Source organism: Megascapheus bottae, chromosome 31 (assembly GCF_031878675.1).
Source record: "Megascapheus bottae isolate mThoBot1 chromosome 31, mThoBot2.hap1, whole genome shotgun sequence".
NCBI lineage: Eukaryota > Metazoa > Chordata > Mammalia > Rodentia > Geomyidae > Megascapheus > Megascapheus bottae.
Genome location: NC_143539.1, coordinates 1,164,712 through 1,186,045, shown reverse-complemented (window position 1 = coordinate 1,186,045; position 21,334 = coordinate 1,164,712). Strand labels below are relative to the sequence as shown.

The 21,334-nt window shown below is 58.8% G+C and overlaps 1 protein-coding gene across 1 annotated transcript; it reads left to right on the top strand.

The window, feature by feature from the left end:
* The first annotated feature begins 3,225 nt into the window (after positions 1-3,225).
* Prkcg (protein kinase C gamma) lies at positions 3,226-21,260 on the top strand. Its single transcript, XM_090322793.1, has 18 exons — positions 3,226-3,547; positions 4,723-4,754; positions 5,546-5,628; positions 8,453-8,564; positions 8,684-8,815; positions 9,569-9,725; positions 11,024-11,158; positions 11,496-11,583; positions 11,870-11,899; positions 13,530-13,682; positions 13,853-14,041; positions 14,911-15,002; positions 15,085-15,147; positions 15,278-15,416; positions 17,574-17,654; positions 19,292-19,399; positions 19,988-20,128; positions 20,279-21,260. The coding sequence occupies exons 1-18, from the start codon at positions 3,378-3,380 to the stop codon at positions 20,465-20,467; spliced, it is 2,094 nt and encodes a 697-aa protein (XP_090178919.1). The 5' UTR covers positions 3,226-3,377; the 3' UTR covers positions 20,468-21,260.
* Positions 21,261-21,334: the final 74 nt, after the last annotated feature.

The window sequence follows — 21,334 nt, the reverse complement described above, 5'->3', positions numbered from 1 at the left end:
ACGGCTTTGCCCAGCCTCTCTGTTCTCTGCTCACCTTGCTTTGATTTTGTTTTTTTTTTTTGTTTTTTTCCTCTCTCCCGCTCCCTTCCACTCCGGTACTGAGCACTGAGTCTTTATTTTCCCTTCCTTTCCTTCTTAATTTTCTCCCTGGGGTGTCTCTCTCTCTCTCTTTCTCTCTCTCTCTCTCTCTCTCTCTCTCTCTCTCTCTCTCTCTCTCTTTCTCCTCTTTTCTACTTATTTACATCTTGTTTCACATACTTTTCCCCCACCTCCCCCTCCTCCTCCTCGTCCTCCTCCTCTTCCTCCTCCTCCTTCTCCTTCCTTGTATTTTTCTCACCCACTCTTTGCTGACAACACCACTTTTTCTCCTTGGAGCCGTGGGTCTTCCCCATCTGCTGTCTCCCAACCCCACCTCAAAGGTGCTGGCTTCACACATCCCACAAGCTTTTCAAGCTCCTCATGCCAGGGGCCTCCCTCATTGCCAAAGCATGCCTGCCCGCCCTAGCTGTGCCTAAGTTTGTGTGTATTTGTGTGCGTGTACTTGGGTGGGGGGGCCCACTAGGGACATGTGCCTTTTCTCCCCGTGGAGGAGGGTTACAGTGCACCTCCCCTTTTAAGTTAAAAAAAGAAAAACAAGGGGCTGGGAGTTTGGCCTAGTGGTAGAGTGCTTGCCTAGCATGCACGAAGACCCGGGTTCGATTCCTCAGTACCACGTTCATAGAAAAAAGCCGGAAGTGGTGCTGAGGCTCAAGTGGTAGAGCTCTAGCTTTGAGAAAGTCCAAAGACAGTGCCCAGGCCCTGAGCCCAAGCCCAGGACTGGGAAAAAAAAAAAAAGAAAAGAAAAACAATAATTCTCAGAGGTCGGGAGGCTTTAAAACAATAATTCTCAGGGGTGGGAGGCTTTAAGCACAGACTTGGCGGTTAGCCCCGGCCTGGCCCTGGGCTTTGCCTGGAATTTTTGTCAGGCTTACTAAAAACATACTGCCTGAAGGCCATCCTAAATGGGTACCTTCTATCCCAACTCTTCTCCGTGCTATTTTAAAAAGCCTGGTTAGAGATGTGGCTCAATGGTAGAACTCCTACCCCAAGTTCAAACCCCAGTACCACCAAGGAAATAAAAGGAAGCTGGGCAAACAGCCCCGCAAAGAACCCAGGGTCCTGTATTTGTGAGGGTAGGTGATGTCCTCTCCAGTTCAGTGAGAAGAAATAGCCTTGGCAGGGATGAGTACAAAATGGCTTCTGTTGGCCTTAAAGGTAGTACCAGAAATTTATTTTTTCTCCTTGATCAGGAGGATTAAAATCACTGACTAGCCCTAGCTTTCAAGAAGAAAGCTTCTTGGGGCCGGGAGTTTGGCCTAATGGTAGAGTGCTTGCCTAGCATGCACAAGGCTCTTGGTTTGATTCCTCAGTACCACCTACATAGAAAAAGCCAGAAGTGGTTGTGGCTCAAGTGGCAGATGCTAGCCTTGAGTAAAAGTGTCCAAGGACAATGCTCAGGCCCTGAGTTCAAGCCTCCAGGACTGGCCAAAAAAAAAAAAAAAAACTTTTAATTTTTTTGGGGGGGCGGGTAGGTGGGGGACACAGGTCGTTGCAGTCTTGGCCTTGCTTGAGTGTGCCACACAGGCGTGTGAGTCAGTGTGTACTAGTTGCTTCTTGCTGCTGCTTTCTGCTGCTCTGGGACTCACATGCATAGCCTGACACACCTATATAACATATATATGTGTGTGTGTGTATAAATATATATCTATATATCTATATATATATTTTAATTCTCTGGTTTAGCTCTGCTGTCATTTGTAGGTAGAAGCCTGGCTCCATCCCCCCAGCACATCAAATAATGTTCTTTTTTGTAAATCTCAATGTAAAGATAAAAGGAAGACTTGTGCTTTCTTTACAAATGGACTCAGAATCCTCAGTCTTGGGGGGGGGAGGACAATCTTGGCCCCTTTTCTCCCAGGTCAAGGCTTCTTCCGCGGTTGCCCCTCTCAGCCTAGCCTCTGAGACACCGGCACTTGCTTTTCCCTCCGGGGGAGCGCAGAGGCCCTTTCCCTCTGCCGCCCTCCAGGGCCTGCTTGACGCTCCTCGGTGGGTGTCAGCCTCCCCTGGCCCTGGAAGCTCCAAGTCGGGGTCCTAGACCCCCACTAGTTTCCAGGGCCCCGGGGCGCCTCGGACGCCAGGAGGGGGCCCGGGGCCCCTGCGCCCCGCGCTTGCGTAGGTGGGGGGTGAAGGGCGGGCTCGCACTCCCCCCAACTCCCTCGTGGGTTTCCGGAACCCCAGCCCAAGCTGTCCAAGAAGGAAAAAAAAACCCCGCCCCCCCGCGGGGCACGCCGGGAGAGGCAGTTCTGGGTCGGACCCCGAGCGTGGCTTACGAGGGGACCAAGACTACAATTCCCAGAGTGCACTGCGCGCAAGACACACACGGAACCTGGTTGTCCCTGGCAACAGCTCCCCCACCACCACCCCCGTAGAGAGGGGCGGGCGTGCGACCCGCGAGGCCCGGCCGGCGGAGCGAGCCACGGGGCCGCGCGCTCCAGGCAGGGCTGCCCGAGGGATGGGGAGGCGTGGAGGGAGAGGGGGCCCCGCGTCAGAGCCGTCGGGGGGACGCCTCGAGGGAGCGGGAGGGGCAGAGGCCGGGGCAGGGAGGGACGGACGGAGCGACGAGGCGGGAGAGAGAGAGGAGGCCCCCTGGCGACAGACGGCGGCACTGACAGCACCGGGAAAGCGGAGCCGTGGAGCCGCATTTCCCAGGACGGGGATGGACGACAGGGAGACGGACGGGCGGGCGGGCGGGCGCAGGGAAGCCCGGGGCCTCGGGGGCCCGGCCGGGGGGCGGCGCGCCGGGGGGAGGCTGACGCCCCTGACCCGGAGGTGCCCAAGAAGATAAAGGCGGGGGTAGGGCGGGGGTCCACCGATCTCCCCGCGCCCTAGAGCCCCAGGGTCGGGGAGCAGAGAGGCGGGGCGGGGGCCCGCGCCGGGGCGCCCCGCGGAGCCCCCAGGCCGCCCTCCCCCGGGGTGGGGGTGTGCGCGCGGGGAGGGCGCCCGTCCCGCGCCCGCGGGGGGAGGGGGCGCCTTTAAGCCGAAACCCCGCCCCGCGGTCGTCATGGCGACGCCTCCCCCCACCCCGGGCTCCCACATTTCAGCCGGCGCCGGAGCCGCAGCGCCCGCCGCCCGAGCCGCCCGAGCCGCCGGCGCCCCGCGCCCCGCGCCGCCCCGCCCCGGCGGAGCCCACCGGGGCGCGGCCCCGACCCCACCCCGCGCCCGCCGCGGCCTCGCCCCCGCCGGGCCTCCGCCCCCGCCGCGCCCCGCTCCGCCCGGCCGCCCGTCCACCTGTGTCCCCGGGACCCCCGCAGCCCGGTCCCCGCGGCGCAGTCGGGGCCATGGCGGGTCTGGGCCCCGGCGGAGGCGACGCGGAGGGGGGGCCCCGGCCCCTGTTCTGCAGAAAGGGGGCTCTGAGGCAGAAGGTGGTCCACGAGGTCAAGAGCCACAAGTTCACCGCCCGCTTCTTCAAGCAGCCGACCTTCTGCAGCCACTGCACCGACTTCATCTGGTGAGGGGAGGCCGGGGCCGGACCGCCACCGGGATGGGCAGGGGACCCCGGGTCTGGGGAGGAGGGGGAGGCTGGGTCCGGACCCCGGGTCTGGGGAGGAGGGGGAGGCTGGGTCTGAACCGGGTCTGGGGAGGAGGAGGCTGGGTCCGGACTCCGGATCTGCGGAGAAGGAGGAGGCTGGGTCTGAACCCCGGGTCTGGGGAGGAGGGGGAGGCTGGGTCCGGACCCCGGGTCTAAGGGAGGAGGAGGAGGAGGCTGGGTCAGGACCCCCGGTCTGGGAGGGAGGAGGAGGTTGAGTCTGGACCCCGGGTCTGGGGAGGAGGAGGCTGGGTCTGAACCCGGGTCTGGGGAGGAGGAGGCTGGGTCTGGACCCCGGGTCTAAGGGAGGAGGAGGAGGAGGCTGGGTCAGGACCCCCGGTCTGGGAGGGAGGAGAAGGTTGAGTCTGGACCCTGGGTCTAAGGGAGGAGGAGGCTGGGTCTGAACCGGGGTCTGGGGAGGAGGAGGAGGCTGGGTCTGAACCGGGGTCTGGGGAGGAGGAGGAGGCTGGGTCTGGACCCCGGGTCTGGGGAGGAGGAGGAGGCTGGGTCTGAACCCAGGTCTGGGGAGGAGGAGGAGGCTGGGTTTGAACCCGGGTCTGGGGAGGAGGAGGAGGCTGGGTCTGGACCCCGGGTCTAAGGGAGGAGGAGGCTGGGTCTGAACCGGGGTCTGGGGAGGAAGAGGAGGCTGGGTCCGGACCCCGGGTCTGGGGAGGAGGAGGAGGCTGGGTCCGGACTCCGGGTCTGGGGAGGAGGAGGCTGGGTCCGGACTCCGGGTCTGGGGAGGAGGAGGAGGCTGGGTCTGGACCCCGGGTCTAAGGGAGGAGGAGGCTGGGTCTGAACCGGGGTCTGAGGAGGAGGAGGAGGCTGGGTCCGGACCCCGGGTCTGGGGAGGAGGAGGAGGCTGGGTCCGGACTCCGGGTCTGGGGAGGGGGAGGCTGGGTCTGGACCCCGGGTCTGGGGAGGAGGAGGCTGGGTCTGGACCCCGGGTCTGCGGAGAAGGAGGCTGGGTCTGGGGAGGAGGAGGCCGGGCCCCGCCCCGGGGTCGGGGACCCGGGGGGGGGGGGGTGGGCAGGGCACTGGGGGTGGCGGGGCCCCGCTGTCCGCCGCCCGCTGACCGCGCTCCTTGGCTCTTCCAGGGGAATTGGAAAGCAGGGCCTGCAGTGTCAAGGTGAGCTGGGGCCCGGGGCGCACGTGCGGCGGCCGGGAGGCGCGGGGGAGCCGGGCGGGGGGTGTGGCAGAGGCGGCGGGGGGCAAGGGGGGCTCGCGGAGCCGGGCTGGGCGCCGGGCCTCCCTCCCTCCGCGGAGGTGGCGCCGGCCCCGCCCTCGGCCGGCTCCAGGTGGGGACAGATATTTGGAGAATCCGTTGCCATGGCAACAGGGCGATTGGAAGAAAGGGGGAGCCCAAGGGGGCAGGGGCTGGAGAGGCGAAGTCAGAGCCCCCCCCCCAGCCCTCGTCACCACGGCAACGCCTTCGCCCTGGGCCGGGGCCCCAGGGGCGACTCCCCGGGCACCCGAGGGCGGCGCCCCAGCCCCTCTGTCGAGTGCCTCCCTGCAATGTCTGAGGACGGGCTGTGTCCTGGAAATCTGTCCGTCTCCCCTGCCTCTGCCTCGTCTTCCCCTGTGGGCCTGGGGGTGTGTGTCCACCGGACCCGATTGGTTCTTGTTTTATGTCTGTCTGTCTGTCCATCTCCTTTGGACCCAGCATGCGCGCGCGCTCTGTGGTCGCTGTGTCGGGCTCCCTTCCTTCTTTCTTTCCGTTGGTCTCCCGGTGGTCCGTGTCCTGCCCTCTCTGTGTCTCCGCAGCTTTCACACGCGCACACACCGTGGGGGCTGTGCATGTGGAGAGCCGCTTGCCTTTGGTTTTCTGTCTGTCTGTCTGTCTGTCTGTTTGTCTGGATTTTTCTCTCCGAGTTTGCCTGTGCTGGGGAACCTCTGTGACCATCCGGTTTCCATCTTCAGTCTGCAGCTTTGTGGTGCATCGCCGATGCCACGAATTTGTGACCTTCGAGTGTCCAGGAGCTGGGAAGGGGCCCCAGACGGACGTGAGTGCCCGGACGCCCGGCTCCTCCTTCCCGGCCCTGCCCCGCCCTCACCCCCTCAGCGACCGGCCCAATTTCTCCTGCTATTTTTAAGGCTGGGCGGAGAGGGGGGCTGGAGAGATAGGGGGAGCTAGCCTGGCCCAGATTCTTTGCCCTTGGCCTGAAAAGGGGGAGTGCCAGGGGGCCTGGGACAAGCTGGATACACAGGTGGGACCAGATGGGAGGCAGGGAGAGGGACAAGAGCAGAACAGGAGGGATGGGTGCTCTCTGGGGGTAAAGAGAGTCCAGGAAACCGAGGCCTGAAGAACAGAGCGAGAGATGGGTACAGAACTGAGATGCAGAGAGACTCTAGAACATGGACAGAGAACAGAGAGGAGCAAGATCCCGGACAAGATCAGAGAGAGAAATAAAACAGAGAAAGCGCAGCCAGGGAGAGGGAGTTCCGAGGCACTGAGAGAGGCCAGCAGAGGAACGCTCCAGAGGCAAAAATAGGAGATGGTAGGTATGGTGTACGCTTTGGAGATGCAGGGAAGAGGGGTCCCCGGAGACGCCGCAATGTATGGGTGCACACACACGCCCAGACCCTGCACACGCTCTGGCTCAGAACTATGGCCCCCCTTACCCTGACTCTGCACATCAGACACTGACAATGCAGCCAGCTCCAGCTGCTGGTCCCGCCCCTTCCTTCTGTTTCTCACTAAATGTCAGTTGCCTCCACTGTAAAATGGGAGTGACCACTCACAGAATTCACCACAGCAAGGGACATATGGCTGTCAGCCATACATAGCTGGTGATGAAACAAGACAGACAGAGGGCCATAAATCTAAATTCTGTTTCATTCAAGTCCATTTTAAGTTTAAACAGTCACTTGGGGTTAGTGGCTACTGAAGGAAATGGGACAAAACCTAGACAGACCCAGATGAGGGGTTTGATACAGGTGGGAGACTGTTGTAGAAAAGTAGATAGACAGGAAGAGGAAAGTTGGGCACCAATGTCTTACATCTGTAATCCCAGCTACTCAGGAAGCAGATCTGAGAATGGAAGTTCAAAATCAGTCCAGGAAGGAAAGTCCATGAGACTTTGATCTCCAACTAAGCCACCGAAAAAAGCTGGAAGTAGAGCTGTGGCTCGAAGTGGTAGAATGCCCACCTGAAGCACACAAGCTCGGCTGGTAGAGTGCTAGCCTTGAACCCAAAGAAGCTCAGGGACAGTGCCCAAGCTCTGTGACCAAAGCCCCCCCCCCAAAAAAAAAAGAAGAGAGAGAAGGGAAGAGACAAGACAGCACTCGAGAGGCTGTGGCCAGAGATCAGGAGTTTGAGACCAGTGTGGGTTATGTAGTAAGGCCTCGGCGCCCCACCCCACCCCAAAAAAGTGAGGAGAAATCTTCAGACTCTGCCAATTTGCCATTCGAATTTATTCACAAATATGCGTGTGTGTGTGTGTGCGCGTGTGTGCGTGCGCGCGCCCACGTGCTAGTACTAGGGCTTGAACTTTGAACTCAGGGGCCCCGGTGTGCTGTCCCTGAGCTTCTTTGTGCTCAAGGCTAGCACTCTACCACTTGAGCCACAGTTCCACTTCTGGCTTTTTAAGTGGTCATTTGGACACAAGAGTCTCACGGACTTTACTGTCCGAAGTCCTCGGATCTCAGCCTCTTGAGTTGGCTAGGGTGACAGTTCTGAGCTACTCGTGTCCACCATCAGTGGTTCTTAGATGGCAAATGTCAAATTCTTTGGCAAGAAGACACAGAAACCTAGCATTGCCTTAGGATACCGATTAGGTCTTGCTTTTTGGCAGAGGAGGACTCAGTACTGGAAATGAACTTGTTCTAAATCGCAGAGCAGGGACACAGTCTAGCTCGGCACGTCAGGGCTGGGTGTCTAGGTAGACATGGGTGGCGACTTTGTACTGGCCGAGGTGGGAACAGCTCTGTGCATAGTCCTGGGTTCAGGGATCCCCACAAGTCCTCAGAGAACAACTTTCGAGAAGATAAAGAGCAGGAGGGTAGAGAAACAAGATGTTGGAAACCCCCTCCTCGGTGATCTGCCCCAAAACATGCTTCGTTAGCCTCTGCCTGCACACTATATTCAAAGTTCAAGCTCCCAAATTCTTTTAGTACTTTGCCTCATTCCCCCAGAGCATCCGTTACCATCTGCCATGCCATATATTTTATTTACTTACTGTGTTTATTTTAATCTATTTTTTTTGCCAGTCCTGGGGCTTGAACTCAGAGCCTAAACACTGTCCTTGGGCTTTCTCGAGGCGAGTGCTTTAACACTTGAGCCACAGCACCACTTCCAGCTTTTTCTATGTATATGGTACTGAGGAATCAAACCCAGGTTTTTGTGCATGTTAGGGAAGCACTCTACCACCACGCCAAACTCCTGGCCCTGTTTTTATCTTTTTTTATTTATTTTTCTTTATTTGATCTGTGTGGGGCTTAAACTCAAGGTCTGGACGCTGTCCCTGAACCTTTTTATGCTCATGGCTCGTACCCTACCACTGAGCCATGGCACCACTTCTGGTTTTTGAGTGGTTTATTGGAGATAAGAATCTGGGTTCGAATCGTGATCCTCAGATCCCGGCCTCCTGAGTAGCTAGGATGACAGGCGTGAGTTTTTACCTTGTTCCCCTCCATTAAAGCCCCATGTTTAGGGACCCCCCTCCTTCCCACTCTCTGCCTAAGTGCTTTTTTTTCGAGCCAGGTCTCACGATGTAGCCCAGGCTGGCCTCGAACCCCCGGCCTCTCCCTCACCCCCCCCCCCCAGTCGCCGGGGTGGCAGGTGTGCCCTGCCACGCCGGCCTCCGTGAGTGTCCCGTCTGTCCCCAGGACCCCCGGAACAAACACAAGTTCCGCCTGCACAGCTACAGCAGCCCCACGTTCTGCGACCACTGCGGCTCCCTCCTCTACGGGCTGGTGCACCAGGGCATGAAGTGCTCCTGTGAGTGCCGGGGCGGGCAGGGCTGCGGCTGGGGAGGACGGGAGGAGCCGGGCCGCGGGCCGGACTCGCAGGGACACCCACTCACCCCCCACCCCCTCGCGGCTTTTCTCCCTGTCCAGGTTGCGAGATGAATGTGCACCGGCGCTGCGTGCGCAGCGTGCCCTCTCTGTGCGGGGTGGACCACACGGAGCGCCGTGGCCGCCTGCAGCTGGAGATCCGGGCTCCCACCTCGGACGAGATCCACATCACTGGTGCGACACCGCCCCGCACTCAGGCCTGGCCACGCCCTCCCGGGCCACGCCCACCGCATTAGCCCGGAGCCTGGCTTCTGGTTGGCTTCACCTAGCCACGCCCCCTTAGCCCGACATGATGCTGATTGGCAGAACCCACCCGAACCAGGAGGCCACGCCTTTGCTAAGCCACACCCACAATCCGCCCGCAGATTGGGCTCCTCCGTGACCATGCCCCTCCAGTTCCAAGCCCCACCTCCAGCCCTGGCTTGCAACTTCAAAGGACTGTTGTTTTTTTTTCCTCAGTCCTGGGTCTTGAACTCAGGGCCCGAGTTCTGTCCCTGAGCTGCTTTTGCTCAAGGCTAGCGCTCTACCACTTGAGCCACTTCCGGCCTATTCTGTGTATGTGGGACTGAGGAATTGAACCCAGGGCTTCATGCACGCTAGGCGAGGCGAGCGCTCCACCACTAAGCCCGTTCCCAGACCGAGCTTGCACTTCTTTTTTATTTTTATTTTTTTGCCAGTTCTGGGTTTGAACTCAGGCTCTGAGCCCTGAGCACTGTCCTCGGGCTTTCCTCAAGGTTAGCACTCTGCCACTTGAGCCACAGCACCACTTCCCGCTTTTTCTATATATGTGGCACTGAGGAATCAAACCCTGGTCTTCCTGCATGCTAGGCCAAAGTCCCGGCCCCGAGCTTGCTGATTGCTGCCTGGGGCAGACCTGCAAGCCCCTTCCTCCATCTCTAAGCCTCTCTCCTTGCTTTCCCCTTTCAGTTGGCGAGGCCCGTAACCTCATTCCCATGGACCCCAATGGTCTGTCGGATCCCTATGTGAAGCTGAAGCTCATCCCAGACCCTCGGAACCTGACAAAGCAGAAGACCCGGACTGTGAAAGCTACACTCAACCCTGTGTGGAACGAGACCTTTGTGTTGTGAGCTGGGGTGCTTTGACAGATGGAGGATGGTCAGAGGGTGCCAGTGGCCCATACCACCTAGACAGAGGCTGGTGGGAGGCCTCAGGATAGAGGGAGATCTTAATGGGGGCAGAAGGCCATCAGAGAAAGGACCAGAATGATTGAAGGAGAGGGGTGTGGCAAGTCAAGAGGATCACAGACACAGATCTCAGTGCATTTAATCTCCCTGAGCCCTCTGTCAGAGAGATCCAGACTAAAGGAGAGACAGGCCGATGAACAGGAGAGTCTAGAGGAGGACTGAAATGGGATGAGAAGAGAGCCAGAGGGACAGATGGAAGCAATTTCGTAGGGAGGAAAGATCAGAGAGAGACTGGGTGTGGTGGCATACACAAGTAATCTCAGAACTGGGGAGACTGAGGCAGGAGGACTGTGAGTTCAAGGCCAGCTAGAGCTATGTAGCTAAACCTTGTTTCAGAAAACAGCCAAACAAAAAAGAAGCCAGGATGGGGCTGGGAGTTTGGCCTAGTGGTAGAGTGCTTGCCTAGCATGCACAAAGACCCGGGTTCTATTCCTTGGTACCACATACTTAGAAAAAGCCAGAAGTGGTGCTGAGGCTCAAGTGGTAGAGCTCTAGCCTTGAGAAAAATCCAAGGACAGTGCTCAGGCCCTGAGCTTAAGCCCAAGACTGGCAAAAAAAAAAAAAGAAGCCAGGTATGGTGGCTCATGTCTGTCATCCCAGCTACTCAGGAGGACTGCGGTTCAAAGCCAGCTCGGACACTAAAGACTGTGAGACTCTTATCTCCAATTAACTACTAGAAAACCAGAAGTGGTGCTGTGGCTCCAGGGGTAGGGTGGTAACCTTGAGCTGAAGAGCTCAGGGACAGCGCCCAGCCCAGAGTTCAAGTCTCATGACTGACCCCCCCCCAAAAAAAAATAGCAGAGAGAGGGACGAAGATTTAAAGAGAAGAAAGAACTCACACACACAAGAAAAGGAGGTGAGAGAGTAGCAGATGATAGGAAAGTAGCAAGGACCAAAAGAGAAGCCAGGATGATAGGGCCAACTGCAGGAGAAGGGAGGTGACACTGGTGACTCAGAGCTGGGGAAAGGCCAGGAGATGAGTGGGAAGGAGGGAAGAGAGACTGGGAGTGCTATCCAGCCGAACGCAAATTCCCTCCTGGCCAGGATGGCGGAGCTGTGTTTGGGAGGGCCAGGATGGGAGGCTGCCTCCTGACCACGGTGGACCCGGCCCCCATTCCCCAGCCCTCGGACAGGGGTCTGTGAGCTCCATATCCTCCCTATGCCCCACCCTCTGCAGCAACCTGAAGCCCGGGGACGTGGAGCGCAGGCTCAGCGTGGAGGTGTGGGACTGGGACCGGACATCCCGGAACGATTTCATGGGCGCCATGTCCTTTGGTGTCTCGGAACTGCTCAAGGCGTCCGTGCACGGCTGGTGAGGAGCGGGACCCCCCGGCTGGTGGTGGACCACTTATCTCCTTCTGTGTGTGGTCTCCTCCTGGACCACCATCCTGCCTCTCCTTCTTCCCCAGCTTCCTTCCCCTCCCCCTGCTCCTCCTCCACCTCCTTCTCTTCTTCCTCCTCTCTCTTCTTCTTTTTCTCTAGACGCTGCCAGCCTCTGCTCTCTCCCCCTCTCCTTATCTCACTCTCTCTCTCTCCATCTCTGTGTCTGTCTCTCTGTGTCTCTTTCCTCCCTTTGGATGTCTCTGCCTCTTCCTCGGGTGCCTTGCTCCCCCACCCCTGCCCGGCCCTGGTCTCCGTCTGTATGTCAGGTACAAGTTACTGAACCAGGAGGAGGGTGAATATTACAATGTGCCGGTGGCCGATGCTGACAACTGCAGCCTCCTCCAGAAGTTCGAGGTACCCGGACTGGCTTCCCCAGGGGAGCCCAGCCCAGCCGCCCCCACTTCAGAGCTGGCCTTCCCCTCTACCCTCTCTGAAGGTCCACTGGTCCTGGGACTACAATTCCCAGAAGACCCCAAGCCTCCTGTCTTTACTCTTCTTGGGGGCTCTAGCTCCAGTGTCTAATGGGAATTGTAGTTCTTTTCAGTCCCCATGGCTTGGAGGTAATAGAGACCCTAGAGACTACTCTGAGGCAATCTCCTACCCCCTTTGAGGTCCTGACTCTGGCTGTTTTCTCCTCCAGGCCTGTAACTATCCCTTGGAATTGTATGAGGTGAGTAGAGTTGAGACATCATGGTGTTCAAACTGTCTGTCCATCTGTCTTCAACTCTATATATGAGTTGAATGCATGGTTGACACATCGTGCACCGTGTGGGTAATTGCAGTGCCTTGGTCTCCATTGATTCATTTCATAATCCACCAGTAGCCATGGGGGGCAGGGCTATGTCTGAGATTTTGTTCTGTGTCTCTCCCAACTCAACAGGCACCAATGAATGTCATTAATGCCCAGCTACTACGTGCCAGACCCCGGGCTAGGTCCTGGGGGAAAGGGAAGTCTACTACCTGCGTGGGAGGTGTTGTACTGAGTGCTGTCCACTCCTGACAACCCCACTGGAAGTTCTGTTACCTGACCATTGTAGACACAGTTATGGAGATACCCCAGCAATAGCTAGGGTCTGAATCCAAATGGCCAGACTGTCCTTCTCCACAATATAGCATCTTGTTCACAAATGTTTCTTGAGCACAGCACTGGTGGCTATAATCCCAGCCACTTGGGAGGCTGAAATCTGAGCCCGCCTGAGCCAGCCTGAGCAGGGAAGTCCGTGGGACTTTTTATCTCTAAGTGACCAGCAAAAACCCAGAAGTCAAGCTATGGCTCAAAGTGGTAGAATACCAGTCTTGAGCAAAAGTGCCCAGGCTCTGAGTTCAAGCCCCAGTACTGGCACCAAAAAAGAAAAGAAAACAGTATTTCTTGAGCTTTAACAATTCCTTGGGCATCACTACTTCTTGTTGGAGAACAGAACTGACCCCTGGTAGTTACAGTTATGAAGGAGCCGTGGCTCAAGAGAGTGGTGACTGGTGCCGTTAAAATGAGTAAGGGAGGCCTGAGAAATGACTGGACAATGGCAGGGGAGCGATTCGCTCAGAGCTGGCTGAATGGCATGTCCCAAAGCCCTGAGGTTGAAAATGGAGCAGAGTGTTTGAGTCCAGGGAGGCGAGACCGTGGAATGGGTTGGGGAGAGAACAGTAGGCTCCATTAGCACCTGCTCCTGAAGCCACAGGAAATGAAATCTTAATACAGGAAGAGGCCAGTAGAGGGTTCAAAAGCATAGGGGACACATAGCATGGTTTATTTATTTTTAAATTGGTCCCTTTGCCTGCTGAGCTGAGAACGCATTGGAAAGGGCAGTGGTGAACGTTGCACAAACCACTGAAGGAAAAAGTGGCTAGGCTAGTGTGCGCCCCAGGCATCCCGAGGAGGCGGCAGCATCTCTGCCCAGGACCCCTTTAGAAGTGTAAAAACTACAGCCCTCCTGGACCCCCTTGGTAGAATCAGAAAGCCCCCCACATCTGTCTTGCCTGTTCCTCCAGGGGATCCGACTTGGAGACTAAGTTTGGCAAAGCCTGAACTGTTTGACTTTGGTTTCAGCCACGGTGTGACTTGGGGGCCACTGGCTGACCTCTCTGTGCCAGTTTCCTCTTCTGGAAAGTGGGTCGGATAGCAAGGCTGTCCAGAGATGGCGATTAGTAGGCTAAGTGTCAAATGAAGCATTCTTCCGGCTGGGCGTGGGGGTGGGGGTTCAGAGAAAGTTCTCAAGCCCGGCCAGGAGTGGGGGTGCATCCCCCTCCCGGCTGGAAGCTACCATCTCCGGACCCCAGCTGGATTGTCTGCTTCTCCACAGCGAGTGCGCATGGGCCCCTCCTCCTCCCCCGTCCCTTCCCCGTCCCCCAGTCCCACCGACTCCAAGCGCTGCTTCTTCGGGGCCGGCCCTGGACGTCTGCACATCTCCGACTTCAGCTTCCTCATGGTCCTAGGAAAAGGCAGTTTTGGGAAGGTTGGATGCCTGGGGTTTCGGTGAAGGGGCGGGCGCCTTTCTGCTCCGAGCAGAAGTGGAGGGAACCTGGGCTGCAAAGACGCCAGCAGGTTCCTTGAGAGGGTCCCTGGAGAGAGGGGAGGCCCTGGGGTCCTGTTCTCTGCGCCTTCGACCCGGTCCCCCGTCCCCAGGTGATGCTGGCCGAGCGCAGGGGCTCCGACGAGCTCTACGCCATCAAGATCCTGAAGAAGGACGTGATCGTCCAGGACGACGACGTGGACTGCACCCTGGTGGAGAAGCGCGTGCTGGCCCTGGGCGGCCGCGGTCCCGGCGGCCGGCCTCACTTCCTCACCCAGCTGCACTCCACCTTCCAGACGCCGGTGAGGCCGGCGGGGAAGGAGGACCGCGCCGCCCCGCTCCTCCCTGGGGCTGGGCTGGGCGCTTCTGGGGGTCGGGCTGGCTCAGCAAAAGCACCCTGCACGTCAAGTGGGCGGGGCCGGGATGAGCTGCTCTGGGGGCGGGGCCAGGACTACAAGACGGGGGCGTGGCCGGGATGGGGCGCTCGGTGGGCGTGGCTAGGGTTAGGGAGGTGGGCGGGCCCAGAGGATGGGCTCCTCTGTGGGCGTGGCCAGGTTTGCCTGATGGAAGCAGGGCTGGGACTGAGCCTGAAGTGGGCGTGGCCAGGATTTGCCTAGATCGAAGGCGTGGCCGGAAGGAGGGGCTCTTCGGTGGGCGTGGCCGGGTGTGCTCGCAGTGGGCGTGGCCGGAGCCCGGGTCTCGCCGCCGGCCACGGGCGGAGTTGTCTGTGGGGGAGACCTGAACTTTGGACTCTGAGAAAGGGTGTCACGTTTGGATTCTGGCTGAGGGCCGCGTGGGGAAGGGTTTCCCCACGGCTGGCAGGGATTCAGAGCCCTCAGCGTTTGGGGAGGCGACTGGCTCGAGTGGGCCGGGCAGCCTCCAGGGCTAAAAGCGGTCACGGTAGCAGGCTGGCGGTCTTCGGGCCCAGGTAGCGAGGGGCACACGTGCGTGTGGGCACACGCGTGTGACAGGATGTGCGGAGGGCTCCGGCTCGCCCGGATTCAGTGGCACGGTGGACCTCAGTATTTCAGTTTTGAGAAGCGAGGGTGGCTTCCGCGGCGGCAGGGGGAGAGGACCAGGGCGCGTCCTCGGGTGTGGCCGGCTGCCCCACGAGGGCCCCGAGCACGCATGGAGGGCGGGCCTCTGCCGCTAAGCCCGGCCTCCTCTCCAGGATCGCCTGTACTTCGTGATGGAGTACGTGACCGGCGGCGACTTGATGTACCACATTCAGCAGCTGGGCAAGTTTAAGGAGCCGCACGCGGCGTGAGTCAGCCAGGGACGGAGGTGGGGCGGAGGGGTGGGTCCCGCCACGCCCCTGACCCCGCGCCTCCCACGGCCCCTCCAGGTTCTACGCCGCAGAGATCGCCATCGGCCTGTTTTTCCTTCACAACCAGGGCATTATCTACAGGTGAGCATGCCCAGGACCCTCATGGAGGGGAGCGGGGCCCCTCCCAGGGGAAGCAGTGGGAGCCCAGGGCCAGGCCTGCCCGGCTCAGCCCCCCCTTCCCACAAGGCCTTCCGGCACCCCCGTCCTCCAGGGACCTGAAGTTGGACAACGTGATGTTGGATGCCGAGGGGCACATCAAGATTACCGACTTCGGCATGTGCAAAGAGAACGTCTTCCCTGGGACCACAACCCGCACCTTCTGCGGGACTCCGGACTACATAGCCCCGGAGGTACCGCAGCCCTCAGCCCCGCCCCGCCCCGCCCCGCCCCGTCCTCGGGCGGGGCCGGGTAGTCGCGGGGGTGTGGCCTGTCGGTGGGCGGAGCTGGCAGTGTTGGTGGTGGGTGTGGCCTGTCGGTGGGCGTAGCCTGGCAGTGTTGTTGGTGGGTGTGGCCTGCTGGTGGACGGGGCCGGAAGTGTTGGTGGTGGTGGGTGTGGCCAGTCGGTGGGCGGGGCCATGTAGTATTTGTAGTGGGCGGGGCCTGTTTCCCAGGCAGGCCTCACAACCAGGTGAGGCATTCCTCCAGCGTCCTGCGTGGGAAGGCCGTGGATGGGCTCCAACTCAGGGAACTCGAATAGATTAAGCGAGTAGAACCTGCAGGCCACGCGCTGCGGGGGTGGGGGGGTTCTTGCAGGGATTCTGAGGGGTTCTGAGTGGAGCTTGTGGCATTCTGAGAAGGCAGAGATTTCAGTCTGCTCAGTGGGCAGGGCTCTGGGGCTGCCGCACTGAGCGGGGCGGGCCCTGCAGCATTCTCCTTGGGTGAAAGTTCAAGGCAAGTCTTGCACCTAGTTGTGTGTGTGTGTGTGTGTGTGTGTGTGCGTGCGTGTGTGCCCGCGCGTGCAAGCGCCTCGTCAGAGATTGGAGCCAGGGTTTTGAACAAGTGCTGGTTTTTGGTTTTTCGTTTTTTTTCTGCTCATGGGGCTTGAGCTCTGGGCCTGGGCACTGTCCCTGAGCTTCTTTTTGCTCAAGGTAAGTGCTCTGCCACTTGAGCCACAGCACCACTTCCAGGTTTTTTGAGTAGTGTATTGGAGTAAGAGTCTCAGGGGTTTCCTGCTCAGAAGGGCTTTGAACGGCAATCCTCAGATCTCAGCCTCCTGAGTAGCTAGGATTACAGTCACGAGCCATGGTGTCTGGCTCAAGCTCAGGGTCTTGATCTAAGTAGGTTACCCTTGTACCAGTTGTTGTTGTCAATCCTGGGGCTTGAACTCTGGGCCTGATCTCTGTCCCTGAGCTCTTCAGCTCAAGGCTATCACTCTACCACTTTGAGCCACAGGGCTACTTCTGGTTTTCTGGTGGTTAATTGGAGATAGTCTTATGGAAGCCAGGCATGGTGGCTCACGCCTATAATCCTATCTACTCAGGAGGCTGAGATCTGAGGATTAAGGTTCAAAGCCAGCTGGGGCACAAAAGGACCTGAGACTCTTATCTCCAATTAACCTCTAGAAAATGGGAAGTGGGGCTTGGCTCAGGGTAGGGCGGAAGCCTTGAGCTGAAGAGCTCAAGGACAGCATCCAAGCCGAGTTCAAGCCCTATGAACAACAACAAAAAAGTCTTATGGACTTTTCTGCCCGGGCTAGCTCTGAACCGCCATCCTGAGACCCCAGCCTTCTGAGTGTTAGGGTTACCAGGATGAGCACTGGTGCCTGGCATCTTCTACCATTTTCAAAGGCTGAAGTGGACATCCTAGGAGTCCCAGGAGGGCAGATGCCAGCCCTGAGTATCTTCAGTGGATGGGACATTGCCCAGCCCTTGTCAAGGAGTGAAGCTCTCATGTTCTCAACATTGCGTGCAGGTGGTGTGGATGTAGCTGTACTTGGTAGTGTGAACATGCATGCACATGGCTGGTGTGATGTGGTGCACACTGGTGATGTGAATGTGGGTGCCTGTGGGTGATGTGGACATGGGCATACTCAGTGACGTGTGCTGAGACCTGGCTTTTCTAAGCTGAGGTGGTATTGGGGATTTCGTCTCCCGATATATATATTTTTTTTTCAACTGGTTGATGTTATGGGCTAAGTAATCCATGGCAATGGTCCCCAAACCCAGCCATTCATCTAAGTTAGAGAGCATCACTGCCTTTTCTGTGGCTTCCTGCCATCCCCACCCATGCCTGGGACTCTGACCCATAATGGGGAGGCTGAGCAAGAACTCTGAGCAGGTGCAGCTGGTGACTTGACTCTCATGTAGTCTGTGTTTGTGCGTAAAAGGAATGTTGTACGCAGGTAAACTTCCTTTCCTGAATCTTTCCAAGGGAGGATGGAGCTGTAGCCAAAACATTCACAGAGTGGGAAGTATTTGGGCCCAAAGCACTTGACGCAGGGAGCAAGGCCAGAGGGATGCTGGGCTTCTTAAAGGAAAACCACGACCGCTGGCCTCTTACCCCTTCAGATCATTGCCTACCAACCCTACGGCAAGTCTGTTGACTGGTGGTCATTCGGGGTTTTGCTGTACGAGATGCTGGCGGGACAGGTAAGGATGGCGCTGGCGTCACTCCAGGCCACACAGGGCAGGGCACCCTTCCCGCTGGCCTCCTTTCCTCTGGTAAAGGGTGGAAGGGAGAGGAGGCCAGGGCAGCTGTCCATGGTCCTGAAACGCTAGCTTCCCATTATTTCTGTGTTCTTAGCGTTTGCTGCTTTACTTTGGGTTTTATTTAGTGCTTTTAGGGGTTTTGATGAAATCTATGAACCCTTCTTTGGGGCCAGGAGTGTGCCCTAGTGGTAGAGTGCTTACCTAGCACAGATAAAGTCCTGGGTTCGACTCCTTGGTACCATATATACAGAAAAGACTGAAAGTGATGCTGTGGCTTTAAGTGGTAGAGTGCTAGCCTTGAGAAAGCCTAAGGACAGTGCTCAGGCCCTGAGTTCAAACCCCAGGACTGGCAAAAAAAAAAGAGAAAAAAACTCCGACCAGGGCCTTCCTTGACACTCAAATAACAAAAGAAATCAATCTCCTTGAAAGTGTTATTCCTTGAAAACGTTATTATTGTTATTATTATTTTGCTTGCCCATCTTCCTGTGTCTTGAACTCTTGGCCTGACTGCTGTCCCTGAGTCACTTTGTGCTCAAAGCCAGCATTCTACCACTTGAGCCACATCACCGCTTATGGCTTTTTTCTGAGTAGTTTAATGAAAATAAGATTCTCAGACTTTTGAAGCTGGGAGTTTGGCCTAGTGGTACAGTACTTACCTAGCATGCATAAATACCGGGGTTCCAAAAAAAAAAAGCCATAAGTGGTACTATGTCTCAAGCAGACAATCCCTACCCTTGAGAAAGCCCAAGGACAGTGCTCTCACACCCTGAGTTCAAGCCCCAGGACTGGCAAAAAAAAATTCTCAGACTTTTCTTCCCCAGCTGGTTTCAAACCACAATCCTCAGATCTCAGCCTCAGCCTCTTCAGTAGCTGGGATTACAAGGCGTGAGCCGCCATCACCAGCTATCTCTCAAGATTTCATTGCTTTTCCCTAAGTAAAGTCACTGAAACGTAGACAGTTGTTTAAGATGTTTCACACTGGGACACAGACATAGTTGTGGCTTCTTGGCTGCCTATAAAATAGTAAGTTCTCACAGGAGTAGGAAGGAAAAAGGAAGGCCCAACAGTAATTCTGAGGTAGGAGCGACAGGTAGATGCGCTAAAAATATCTGCAACTCTCATAACAACAGGAGTCTGTGATTGGTTGGTTCTGCAGCTTTCATTTGCCTATATGCATAATTGGAGGAAATGCATTTCTACTAATGGCTGGGGGGGGAATAAAGTTGCCAGATCCCCCCCCAATCTGGTTTAATTCATGCACTATGCACTTTTTCTCTTCTGTGCGTAGTCCATTTAGATGCTCAGTTAAGACCCCTGTCTGTATTGTGTTTCCTCACCCCAAAAGAGTCGGTCCCCTCCTCCAACCAGAATGCATTTCCAGGCTTCACTGGCTTTTCCTCTGCTCCGTGTAGATGACCTATGTATGGCTTTGATGATGTGAAAATGGGAGGAGAGGCAGTGGGGGAGGGACGCAGGGAGGTCAGCTGGTGGGTGTCCAGTCGTCACTGCTGGGAGGTCCTGGGGAGGGGGGGTCATGGAAGGCCTGACAAGCCTGACTCTGACTCTGTCCTCCACAGCCACCCTTTGATGGAGAGGATGAAGAGGAGCTGTTTCAGGCCATCATGGAGCAAACTGTCACCTACCCCAAGTCCCTTTCCCGGGAAGCCGTGGCCATCTGCAAGGGGGTGAGGGCTCTGGTGCTTCAGCTTGCTTTGCTCCCACTCTCCCAAGAAGCCCATGGAACACACACAGGTTTCGTTAGAACCGTGGTGGGTCTGCGTGTCTCTCTCCAGAGCTGGGCCCCTCAGAACACTGGGCTCCTGTTCACTGAAAAGTCCGGGTGTCCTCTTCCCCAGGGAGAGACCTAGCTGAGGAAACAGGGGCTGGCCCAGAGGCGGGCTTGGGGGCCAGGGCATGGCAGCACCCCCTGTTTCCAGAGCCTGGCTCCCTCTGGATTCCCGTCCCGGGTTCGGCTGCTGGTCATCGCTGTCTACCCCCTCTCCCTCTTCCCCTCCCCCCTGGGGCTTCCTCCTGTCTCCTCTCTTTCCCGGGCATCTCACACCCTCACATCCTGGGTTTTTTCCTCTCTTCTTCATCCTGGTCTGTGGGTTTCCTCCGTTGCCACCCCGCGGCCTTTACTCCGGTCTGTTTTCCACTCGCTCTTTCTCCCCGTCTTGGCCTCTCCCTCCGGGATCTCCGCTCTCCCGGCCCCTCCCCTCCCCAGCCCGTGCTGACTCTCAGCCCCCGTCCTCCGTCCTCCTCGTTCCCTGCAGTTCCTGACTAAGCACCCGGGCAAGCGCCTGGGCTCCGGGCCGGACGGGGAGCCCACGGTCCGCGCGCACGGCTTCTTCCGCTGGATCGACTGGGAGCGTCTGGAGCGGCTGGAGATCGCGCCCCCGTTCAGGCCGCGCCCGGTCAGTCTCCCGGGGCTCGGCCGGGGGCCGGGTAGGGGCGGCGGGGCCCAGGGGTCTGGGGGAGGCCCCGGGACGGGCGGGCGGCGGGGCAGCGGGAGGACAGCCCCGGCCCAGGGCCCCGCCCAGGTAACCCCCCCTCCCTCCCCGCAGTGTGGCCGGAGCGGGGAGAACTTCGACAAGTTCTTCACGCGGGCGGCGCCGGCGCTGACGCCCCCAGACCGCCTGGTGCTGGCCAGCATCGACCAGGCGGATTTCCAGGGTTTCACCTACGTCAACCCCGACTTCGTGCACCCCGATGCCCGCAGCCCCACGAGCCCGGTGCCCGTGCCCGTCATGTAACCGCCCCGCCGCCGCCCCGCCGCCCCCGTTCTCCTCCCCGCGCCTCACGCTCGGTCGCCGCCCCGGGGTTCGGGGCGCCCCCACCCCGAGCGCTTCTGGCACTGCACACTGCACGCGGCCTGGAGTCGCCGGGTTCAGGCTCTGCCCTGCCCAGCTCTGTAGTCCAGTGCCAGGCCCTGGTCCCGGTCCCAGTCCCAGTCCCCGCCTCCTCCCTGTGAGGCCAGGCCAGGCCCCGCCCCTCCCTAGGCCCCGCCCCGCGCAGAGCCCCGCCCACCACGCACCACATGGACGCCCCGCCCGCAAGGCCCCGCCCCGCCCACCATGCACCACCCTCGAGCCACGCTCCCACCTGGACGCCCAGCCCACGAGGCCCCGCCCCGCGTAGAGCCCCGCCCATCACGCACCAACCCCCCCGAGCCCAGCCCCCAACCGGACGCCCAGCCCACGAGGCCCCGCCCCATCCCGAGGCCCCACCCCCTTGGGGGTCAAGCGGGGCAGAGCCCCTCCTCCAGGCCGACGCCTTCCCAGCGGGAGGGGTCTCCCTCAGGCCTCGCTCCAGACCCCCTCACCCCTCCCCCGGCCCTCACCTCTGCCACAGCTCCCGTCACCGCCACCACGGACTCCCGCCTCCTGCCAGGGGCTCCCCCGACCCCTGCCATAGCTTCCCCCTGCCCCCCACGCCCGCGCATGGCCACAGTCCTGCTCGGAGCCCCCTCCCAGCGCCCTCCTCCCGGGACTCCCCCTCTCTCCCCGCCGCCACCGTCGCTGGAGAATAAACTTGGGATGCTAATGCTCCAGTGTTTGGATGTTTTCTTCTGAGCTCGGAGTCTGGAGGGGTGCGGAGGTGGGGTGGCGCCTATGCACACA

Coding starts and splice junctions, on each gene's coding strand:
- Prkcg (XM_090322793.1), top strand. CDS start 3,378: ATGGCGGGTCTGGGCCCCGGCGGAGGCGACGCGGAGGGGGGGCCCCGG. Junction 13,683..13,852: donor GAAAAGGCAGTTTTGGGAAG/GTTGGATGCCTG, acceptor CCCCGTCCCCAG/GTGATGCTGGCCGAGCGCAG. Junction 20,129..20,278: donor CCCCGTTCAGGCCGCGCCCG/GTCAGTCTCCCG, acceptor CCCTCCCCGCAG/TGTGGCCGGAGCGGGGAGAA.